General features: G+C 37.1%; 1 protein-coding gene across 14 annotated transcripts in view; it reads left to right on the top strand.

Moving 5' to 3' along the window:
- Positions 1–11554, top strand: part of ncam1a (neural cell adhesion molecule 1a) — a 276367-nt gene that overhangs the window by 205637 nt on the left and 59176 nt on the right. For all 14 annotated transcript variants that reach the window (XM_016228771.1, XM_016228766.1, XM_016228769.1 and 11 more), the window contains exons 4-8: positions 256–399; positions 1370–1507; positions 2354–2471; positions 3321–3481; positions 5355–5497. In XM_016228771.1, coding sequence (XP_016084257.1) covers positions 256–399; positions 1370–1507; positions 2354–2471; positions 3321–3481; positions 5355–5497 — 704 coding nt within the window. The remainder of the gene's footprint in view (positions 1–255; positions 400–1369; positions 1508–2353; positions 2472–3320; positions 3482–5354; positions 5498–11554) is intronic.

The raw sequence follows: 11554 nt of genomic DNA, 5'->3' as shown, positions 1-11554 counted from the left end.
TATATGTGTGTACTGTATAAAATCATTTTAATCATATATATTTAACTACAAATATATACCGTGTATATAAACTGTAATATATTCTTTTAAGTGTGTTTACATATTTTATTTCTCAAAACATTCCTTAATATCTTATGCAACATTGCTTCTCAAGCTTTTACTGGAATACCAGACAAAAATGCAGAGTACGAAAAGGATTTTTGCAGCAGTGGTACAACTGTGCATTGTAAATGGCATTTCAAATGTCTTTTTCAGAGAAACTCACTTTCCAAAATGCTCCATCGCCTCAAGAGTTCAACGAGGGGGATGACGCTGACATCATCTGTGACGTCATCAGCTCGCCGCCCCCAACAATCATCTGGAAGTTTAAAAAGACCAGAATCCAGCCTGAGACTGATGGTACAATACCACAACCAGATCTCTTTCAGTCATTTTATTTTATTCCCTCTATGCCACACTCTTATTTCTGTTCTACACATCTTCTCTCGTTTTCAAATATCTCCCATACTTTTCTCCCATATTTCCTGTCAAAATCATCCCCTCTTTCAGTTAGTAAGCTCTCTTGCACTGTGACAATGAAAACAGCAACAATAAGGACCTGAATTTTTATTGTGAGAACTTAAAGTTTCATGCTGTTTTCATCTGCACTGTTTTGTTTGTCAGTTCAAGCCTCATTTGGATGGAACTGTTTTAACCTCAGAGGGCTCCTCCCTCAGAGACCGCTGGAAGAAACGGTGACCGCAGCTCTCTGCTGTGAGACGTGAACTCACAGGCCGCTGCTAGATGAAATTTTCACTGCAAAACCACTAATTGTAGCGAAGCTTGAAAACCAAACTGCTCTTATGTAAATAACACATTTTCCACATTTCTCTCGTTAACCTCTGCTGTGCTCTTTTTTGATGAGTTCGGATGAAGCTCAACACAAAACACTCTGTCAATGTTACATACTACTCTTATTATTGCTGCAGGATTCTATAAAAAAAAGTAGGCATATCCAGTATATACTGTGAAGTGTGCACTAAGTAGTAAGCAAGTATTGCATTACCAACACAGCCGGAAAGCTGTGCTTTATCTTGCTGAATTTGCCTTTTTCATCATTTTAATATATCAGTACTATTTTACTGTCTCCACGGAGTTGAAATATTATATGCACCTTTACTGTTAGTCTTGAATACCAATCGCACTGCAGAAAAGCCCATAAAGATGATTTTATACCGGGAGAAAATGTGCAGTGAGTCATTTTGCTGCCCAGCATGTAATGAGAGGCTCGTTAACATGGTCTCCTTATCTTACTCAAGAGTAATTACTGTCTCATTTTGCTTCTTTTCATTTTTTTCCCCCTCTCTCTGTTTCTATCTCACACCTACAGTCCGTTTCAAGGTCTTAAGCAACAACCACCTCCAGATCCGTGGCATCAAAAAAACCGATGAGGGTGACTACACCTGCGAGGGCCGCATCATGGCCCGGGGAGAAATCGACCTCAGGGTCATCAAGGTCATTGTCAATGGTGAGGACTCAATCTCAGAGCCACCTGCTTTGTTTCCTCACAGAGACACAGGAGCAGAGAGTTTATACACATCTACACCAGTGTCTCTACAGAATTAAACAGTCTGGCTTTAAAAGCAGTGCATATTATAAAAAAAAATTATTCAGTGAAAAACAAGTCTCGTTATTTTTTTTTGTAAAAACAAGTTAAATTTGCTTGAGATGTAAATTGCATGTTATTAATTCTTTAAATCTACTAAATAATAATAATTCATAAAAAATAAAAAATCTGTTTATATAACCTTTTTAAATGACATTTTAAGCATAAACCAAAGATTTTGTGAGATTTAAGTAGATGAATTTAGATTAGTTACATATTTTATTATTATTTTTAGATATACTAGAAAACAAAACAAAAAATGTTTGGCTCTGTGTTTTAGCTACAGTATGTAATAAAATATTTTCTCTCAAAAAGAATATTCTGTAATTATTAAAGTCTTTCCAAACCCTTATACTGTTATTTTGTCTAGGGAACATAAAAGAAGAATGTTTCAGAAATATTCAAAGTGTTTTTTTTTCCATAATACAACAGTTCATTCGATAACTTTATGCGAGGAACAGACCAATCTTTTGCAATGTTATTCAGTGATGACTGGCTTTTATAAACTACTTTTATAATGTTTTTATGTGCTTCTTTTATGGAGCGCATGGTTACTATGAACTGTCATTAAATGGAAATGAGTTCCACAGAATAAAATAACAGCATACAGATTTCGGAACGAAGTGAGAAAGAGTCGTATTGTCATTTTTGGGTCGTCTGTCCCTTTAAAGAGTCAATGTTCTTTTCGCCTTTCTCTCCTTCTCCCAGTTCTGCCAAGTATCAGGACCCGCTACACTGAGCTTAATGCCACTGCAGACATCAACCAGGCCGTGACATTGGCCTGTTACACAGATGGCTACCCAGAACCCACCGTCACGTGGGCACGGTACGTATCATTCATTACCCGCTCTTTTTAGTGGCCCTTTATCTGTCTGTGCCAAAACAGCACCGAAAAAGTTCAGCCAAATCTCTGTAGGGTATTGCTAAGCTTTTCCCCGAATCCAGGGAGGGAGAGGGATCAGAGTTATTGAAGCTTGTAAACTAAAAGTGCTGTGAATGGCAGAGGCGCCGTTTTATTCTTTCAGCTGCCGTTAGCCGTGGCAGCTAAGGCAGCTTGCAGCTTTCAGCATAGCTTTTCCTCAAAACTCCAGTGACTTCTTTAACCAAGTCGTGACTGGCGTGAATTGCGTTGCCTCGTGAGAAGGAGGGATAAGAGCGCTCGCCACAACCTCATTTATTTCCCTCCTTCACTGACAAAGCTGTCACTCGGGGGCCATTTGAAAATGTCGCTCAATTGCTGCTGTTACAAGCAAAATAGCAGGTATTTGGATCCAAACTTTGCATGACTGATTTAGTGTCACAGGGAAACACAGCGCACAGCATTTTTCCAAATAAAAAAGCCCATCAGCTTGATGTTTATGGCATTCAGACATTATTTACAGCTTTTATATTGGCTCTGAGACAGGAACATGTCAAGAAGCCGAAGATGACAAAGCAGATCCGCTTTTATTTTTCTCCAGCTTCTTCCTAGACTATCTGCATCATGAGAAGCTGTGCACTGCAGGATGAAGAATCCATTTCATGGGCAGGCACACTTTCTCTCTGTATTTTCTGGTGTATGTGGAGATGAGGCATCATGTATTCATGACTTTGCTGAGCAAGTAACAGCTCCAAGGCCAAACAGTAAACCTATCCTTTCTTTCGTTCTGTCTCTCACTCTCTGTCTGGCCCGCAGAGCTAATATCGTGCTGGAATCAGATGGAAAGTATAGTCTGAATGAAGATGGGTCGGAGTTGACCATCAAAGATGTCACGAAGCTTGATGAAGGAGATTACCAGTGCATCGCCAGAAATAAGGCCGGAGAGAGGAGCGAGGAAGTCTCACTCAATGTGTTTGGTAAGCTGAAGAATTCTGTCATTGGAGCTGAACTGAAAACAAGTGTTTACATATGAGTTACCAGGAAAATGTCCTTTCCATGAGGATCATACAATTTATCAGTTTAAAATCAAAATCGTGTTGTTGCCTTATGCGATTATTAAGCCGTGAAATGTTGCAATATTATTAAATGAGTATAAACTCCACGCACTGCTTGTTTCAAAGTTGTGTCATCTGTTATGTCATCTACTACACTCTGCATGCAAAGGGCTCTATAAGTTACTATGCTAATCAAATGTAATGAAATGACACAGGTTTTGTGAAACTGTGAAAATGAAATATATGAAGTTAAATATATAGCTATATGTTTAGCATATATACAAAAATGAAATTTTATGATATAAAATTGGTTTCCAAAAAAAGATAAATTAAATATATAATGAAATATGTAAATGAGAGGGCCCTATCACAACTAAAGAGGAAAATCTTTTAGTTTCGGGAATGATGTGAATACAAAAGCCCTATTCGGACGGAAATTGTTTCTTATGTGGACGTCTGTAAAAATACATTTACATGACACCTCAGTGATAAAATTCATCGTGATTTATTACGCTTACAACCCCAGAATACATCCTGCATTTTATTGAATAAAATGTTTTTTATTTACAAATTTATTCTTATTATTATGTAAAATGTATTTGTATTATTCCAAGCATATTTTTAATATATTATCCTATTTATTATTTGTTTATTTAAATCTCTTGTTTAAAAACAGGAAAATAGACGTGCTATATAATTGTGTATAACTATACGCGATATACTTATCCATATAATTGTATATAATACATATTTTGAAATTATTTTGCATACCTGTTGCATAATAATGACCCATTTCAAATATTTACATGCTTTTCTTCTCTTTCGTCTGTTTGTTCTTAACAGCTCCCACTCGCTGTGGTGGAGCAGCTATGAAATATTGTTATTGTAAATACTTTCCAGGACCTCAGCAATAAATATGCATGCAAATTACAGCAAAGTGCAACAGTTACCATACAGTATTCGGCAGTGGTCAAAAAGGATTTAAATGGTGAATTTTGAATAGATTTTGTCTCATAAACTCAGATATGTGGATTCAGACACCTATTAAATGTTTGGTGTTTGTCAAAAAAACAGTAGGTAATTCATCTGGGGATTTAACAGACTAACCTTTTTAACCCCTATGAGAAATAATTACCATTCGAATTGGGCAAAAGAGAACTTAGTTCTTCTTAATTTTTTGTCAACTGAAAGTGATCCAAATTGTTCTCTTTATAAGAACAAATGTGAATACTCCTAAAGAGTAACTATCACTATTGAAAAGAGAGCATGGGAAAAGTAACAGACATAATGTGAACACAAAAAGTGTTGGTTCCTAGTTTATAGTTTAAATACACGCTTTATCCTGAGCGCTGCTGTGTCGGTGCCATTCTGTGCTTTTGTTCTTTATCATTGTTATTAAGTTTGCATGAATATTTTAAATGTTTGTAGCAGTTCAAAACACAATCACAATATTTTTATTTCTCATCATGCATACATTTTCTCTAGCCACATTCTCCGGCACGGCTTCAGAGCACTTAGATTAGAGCTGAGGCAAATAAAAGTGAATCAAAGTACTACTCCATTTCATCCATTAAACAAAGTTCCTCTTTTGAATTATAAAATATAACAATGTGTTGATTAAATATTGAATGCACCCAGCCAGTGAGGCACTCTCGTCTCATCAACTTAAGAGCACTGTTTTGGTATTACGACCATTGTAAAGGCTCAGTAATTGCATAGAGGAAAATCATTATTTCATTTCTCTGAGGAGTGTGTTTGTAGGCTGTTTTTTGAGTACTTGTTTATGTGTCAACAGTACAACCCAAGATCACGTTCCTAGAAAACCAGACAACGTCTGAATTGGAGGAGCAGATCACACTAACTTGTGAGGCCACGGGTGACCCCACCCCCAACATCATCTGGAGCTTCGGTCGCCGGGTCTTCACCGAGAATGAGCAGGTGCTGAGATTGAGGGATCAGGGCTCAATGGGCAAAAACGATTAGTACTAAATGCTGGAAAATACTGGTTTGATTGATATAATGTGCACATTTGAGTATAATTTCTATCATGGTTATATAAAACGTAGCCACATGGTATTAAGTGGGTTTCAGTCACTTTACAATCAGAGAGGAAACGAGAAAGAGCTTGTTTTAAAAAAAAAAAGAGAGAATGTCCTTTGTGTTATTTAACCGACCTCTTTAGTTATTATTGTTGCTAATGCTGTAAAACTTTCGTTTGTGCACCTGTTCTGCTGCTTTTTTTAAAACAAGGATAGGGAAACGGTTGATTTACCTTTAGCATTATTAAGTAACACCTGGATCAACTGTGCATTTATATCTAGTGATTAAATATGGTTGGCAAAAGGTTTCTAGTAAGCCATGGAAGCTGTACTGGAATGCCTGATGAGAGGCTTGTTTCAGAATCAAAGCAAACGTTTATCATGTTCAATTAAAAAGAGGGAGTGAATTTTTGGTTGGATTAAAATAAGAGATTCTGAGCAGATAAAAGGTCTGATGAATATCATTTTCAGTAATTAGCTATATTGATATTCACTACCATTCAAAACTGTCAGGACTGCTGAAAATTCAGCTTTGCTGAATGCATAAATTACATTTTAACATATATTCAAATAGAAAACAGTTCTTTTAAATTGTAGTAATATTTCACAATATTACTGTATTTGTGATTAAGTGATAAGAGATTTCTTTCAAAAACAAAAACAAATTCCTGACCCCAAACGTTTGATCGGTAGGGTATATTAATCATTCTGTATATTTTACATTTTTCAGTATTTTTATTTCATTTAAACCTTTCAGTTTTTAATATTTTCATTAAAAAAAATCTGAATATCATGTCTAAGTTAATACAAAAAGGCTAGTTAGCTTTCCCAGAAGAGGTGTGTTGTCAGATCCACTAGGACAGATAGTGTTTGGATATTGTTATTGACCAGATTTGTTTTTATGTTTATTTAATGAATACTTTCTGATTTAATCACCTACCCGATCAAGAAATACAGCAATTGCTCTAGAGTAGTCAAAATCAGAGTATAATAGACATTTTTAGGAGTTCTCCTGATTGATGTAGGCCTATTCTAGTTAGTAAAAGTGAGTATTTTTATATCTCAGAAGCAGCAAGCTCACCAGTGCTCAGCCTCACTGGCCTCTCTGCTCTGCTGGTCTCTGAACCTCTCTGATTTAGTCAAGCGCTCTAGCTAATTAACAGCCTTGAATTACTCTGTCTTAATTCATATTTCATCGTAGTACAGCGATCAGAATTCATCGACAGCTGCTAAAAGCTCTTACTGCTTTTCAGTCTGATGGGGAGCCCCCAACCACTTCAAACACTTGCTACTTAGTGCACACTTCACAGTATATACTGGATACTGCCTACTATTTTCAAACTTTGCAAACCTTTGATTTGGGCCTGCCATAGATCTCAGTAGGCAGGTATGACGTCCAGGCATGTTAACAAGTCTCTGAAGCCTCAAATCCTTTTTGGTAATACTTTAATTATGTGCATCAAATCCCCAAGGCATCATGGGAATTAATCCTTATATAAAACCCTCATGTATTATTAGAATATGCCACTGGTCACCCTGTTTTTTTTGCCAGCAGTTAGTAAGCGACCAGTTTGCCCTCTTCCTGCTGGTGGGCTATGTTGTGTAGGTGGGCTGTGAAAAAGCACCTTATGCTTACGTGTACATCTGGCTCGCTATGAAGATGATATTTGCGTGACAATAGCCCACCAGATTGGATCCTTCCCTGTGTTTGCATTGTATTTTCTCTGGCTAGTCAAGCCAATATTCATAGCTATCAAAGGGGGGAAAAAATATTTCCAGCTGTACGGTGAAGGATTTCTTCATTTATGATCATTTTTATCGTTGGTTCTCAGCTCAGAATGGCAGACGGATATGCTTTGTTAAGAATGATCACAGTCTTGGTTATTCATGCTGCTCTGAATTGATGTCTGACTCTTGAATTCTCTTCCTGCACTTATAGCATTGTGGTTACAAAAGAGATTACTTGAAAAAAAGCTAAAAGTTGCTTGTTCCATTTATGAATGTCCACTTAATGGCATAATCTTGTGGCATAATGAGTTTGCTCATTTTGCTGTTAGGATAGGACTAGAACTGGATTTAAACAACCAGATACACTTAAACTTGTATTTTGAAACATGGTATTCTGGTATCTTAGCTGGTCTAAACAGGTTGTGCTTGTCATTGGCCAGTGGATCAACAAACATTGCTCACCTTAACAAAATAATTCACCCAAAATTGAAAGTTTACTGAAAAAGGCCTATTAAGATGTAGATTCGTTTTTTTTTTCTTCATCAGAACAGATTTGAAGATATTTAGCGTTACATCACTTGCTCACCAATGGATCTTCTGTAGTGAATGGGTGCCGTCAGAATGAGAGTCCAAACAGCTGATAAAAACATCACAATAATCCACAAGTAATCAATATGACTCCAGTCCATCTTGTGAATGGAAAACCTGCAGAAACTGTCAAACTATAATTTGGTAGCTGATATTTTGGTAGGTCAACTTGACCCGCTAATGACCAGCTTGGACTAACTAATATCTTGTATAGCAGGGGGTAGTGCGGCCTGATGTGTGCAACCCACTCGACACGGGAAACCACCACCGCTGAAGCGCCGTCCTCCAACACGAAGAGCTCTCCAAGAGCGTGCTGAACTCGTTCAGTCTTCTCTCCGTAGAGTAGTCAGGAGCGGAACGATGTGATCGCTCGGCTCCGCAGCGAAAAGCTGAATATGCGCTGCACCTGCTGCCTACTTATACTCACGCTGTGATCAGCAGCAGCTGGATGCAATAATCGCATGCCAATGTGCATTGGCTCGTTTAGTTTACACTCGAAGTAGATTGGTCCCTCTAAGCGAGATCCCAATTTCGTCGGTCCTCCGACGTGACGTCGAGAGTGACCGACTGAAAGGGAACAACTGCTGTGTTGAAAAACACATGGAGTGCTATAATAATCTGAATTTTCCTGCAGGGTTGTAGGAGTTCATTACCACTAATATTGCTGATCTGCACTTATCTCTCACCTCATCTCATCACCTCTACAGGATGCAGTGATGCTTTTATGTTCACATTCTTCATTTTCCTCATGTTCATTTTCATGTTTCAGAATGATTATGTTACAAAATCAGTGTTGATTAGGTACTAGTGAAGCAGCTTACATCAGAAAAGACCATGTAAAATATTACAGGTTATATACAGGTTCCAAAATGAACCATGAGTGACTGAATGCAATTTTCAAACTAAATAAAAAAGACAAATACGTTTACTAACAAATATAGTGCAGCTTTTTAGTGGTGATGCTGTTTTATTCATTAAGTTGCAGGACAGCAATGACAACAAGTTTTTGTGCTTCTTTATGTTTCTGTGTCTTCACTGACTGGAATTACCTGTACATTCAAGGATTCCAGCCTATCAGAATCTAGAATTCAGACAGACAGTGCTTTAAGTATATGTGTAAGTATATATCTTTCAATGGTTGCCCGAGGATTGCCTTAAGTGAAAAGAGCTGGCAGTGTTTAATGAGGCATACCTTAAGTCAATGAGCCTCATCACCGCTGCCATTAAATGAAGTGCATGGTATTTAATAGTAACAACGATCTGTGGTTATTTCTGGTCATGTAAAGCATGGTCAGAACAGCTATTATAGCAGGAACTCCAGTGGTGTAAAATAATTTCCATTGTGTTTTTTTTCTATGTCTAAAAGGAATGTGGATAGGCAAATGAGGCTTCAACAGCCTGTAATCAAACCAGGGATTTTAATGGGTGAGCTGGCATATTAATACAGATATGATGAGTCAAGAGCTTTTCTGAAGTCTCCTTAAATTCTGTCCCTCATACGTATTCTGTATTCCCAACCACAAATTTCCAACGTCTGAATAAGTCAGAAATGCACAAAAACCTCAGAGAAGGCAGAGAACTGTGACTACCAAGTGAGCAGTATCTGAACCGGACTGGAACAAACTGATCTCCCTTGAACTCTCCAAGCAAATGCATTATGGAAGATTCTCTGTCTGTTTTCCATTCTGTCTGTTGGATGAATGGTTATGGCATGAGAGTTCACAGAGACAGCATGTTCTGACATAAGAGGCACGTTTTTGATCATTCATCCAGAAGGAAAGGCCAATAAAGGAAATGAAAGTTCTGTAATCATTTGCGCACCCTCATGTTGCTCCAAACCTCTTTGCTGTTGTTTTTTGTAGTGGGACACGAAATTAGAAATTTTGTTGAATTTGATACAATGAGAGTTTAGAATTTCATCTGCCTAGTCCAAAATATGTTCAAATAAATCCATACGATCCATATGATGCACTATATCCAAACTTTCTAAGGCCATACAATTGCTATGGATGTAAGTAGCAAGTCATTACTTATCTTCATAATTACTTCACATCAAGATTCACTTTCAAATCAAATATGGCAAAAAACAAACAAATAAAGTAAAATTTGCTTTGGGTGGTAACATCTAAATGAACTGCCATTCAAGTCAAAATATATTTACAACATTGTATATTGTGTATATTTTGACTGTATATACACCATTCTTTTTTTTTATGAAATTGCTATAGTTATTCAGCTTGAATGCTTTAAATTGATCAAAAGTAACAGTAAAGATACTTACAATATAAAAAATATATATATTTTAAATAAATACTGTTCTTTAGTACTTTCTTTTTAACAAAAATCTTGAAAAAAAAAAAATCACAATTTCCACAAAAACATTAAGCAGCTTTTTTTCAGCATTGCTGATAATGATAAATTTTTCTATTGCACCGACTCTGCATATTAGAATAATTTCTGAAGGATCATGTGACACTAAATACTGGAGTAATGAAACTAAAAATTCAGCTTTGCCATCACAGCAATAAAATACTGTGACGGGGCTGACGAGACGTGAGACGTGTGGATCCATCTGCAAGCTTTTATTCAAGAGACGTGGTATAACAGGCAGGGTCGAACAATGGCAAACAGGTATATGGCAGGCAAAAACACAAGAATAGTCCTAGGGCTAGCGTAGGTCTCCGATTGGCATACAGAATCACAGGGGCGAGACGAGAGGGAAAATCCAGGAAAACAGGCAAAGATCAGAAACCACAAAAACAGGCAAGGCAAAAAAAGGAAAACACAGATTTGTCTCTCATAGTTGAGGTATACCTATGATGAAAATTACAAGCCTCTCTCATCTTTTTAAGTGGGAGAACTTGCACAATTGGTGGCTGACTAAATACTTTTTTGCCCCACTGTACATTTTAATATTTAAAACAGAAATCAGTTATTTTAAATTGTAATGATGTTGCACAATGTTTTTACTGTATTTCAATGTTTTTTTTAATGCAGCCTTTTTGAGCATATAAAATCCTAAATATATTCTTATATATAAAAAAAATCTTTATAGCTGTGGTCACTATGAACTGCCATTGTGTGGAAATAAATTTAAAGGTTCTTCAAAATTATTTGCAACAGCATATGGGTTTAGAATGACATTGAGGGTGAGTAAAAATTATAGAATTTTAGAATTTTGAGTGAACTATCCCTTTAAAAACAATAGCTACTCATTGTGAGTGTTACGCACTGAAAATCACATTCCCAAGTACTGAGTCAATGGACTTAACATTAAGTGAAGATGAGAACGCTTCTGTGGAGTCACTGCCCCTTCATTTATCATTTAAGCCGCTCTCACTGGGACCTAGTGAGCTGTCCTTGACACCGCTACTGTATGAATCACACAATCAAAAGAGGCATTTCAGGGCTGCTAGCTTATTGTGGAGTCCAGAGCCAAGCTGCCCTTCTCTAATGATAGTCTCTTAATGGCACCCCTGCTGATCTGAGGTCAGTACGGTCCTTGCTATTACGCTCTTAAGCAGACTGTGTCTGTGCACTCAGAACCATTATCACACACCCTGCCGGGATAACCATGTTCACCTGGGGGGGGGGGGGGACTTTTTAAGTTTTGTTTTTTTTTTTTTTTTTTTGCCCCTGA

The sequence above is a fragment of the Sinocyclocheilus grahami genome, unplaced genomic scaffold (assembly GCF_001515645.1).
Source record: "Sinocyclocheilus grahami isolate Dianchi unplaced genomic scaffold, SAMN03320097.WGS_v1.1 scaffold344.1, whole genome shotgun sequence".
Lineage (NCBI taxonomy): Eukaryota > Metazoa > Chordata > Actinopteri > Cypriniformes > Cyprinidae > Sinocyclocheilus > Sinocyclocheilus grahami.
Note: the sequence above shows the minus strand (reverse complement) of the source record. Positions and strands in the feature narration are given on the sequence as shown.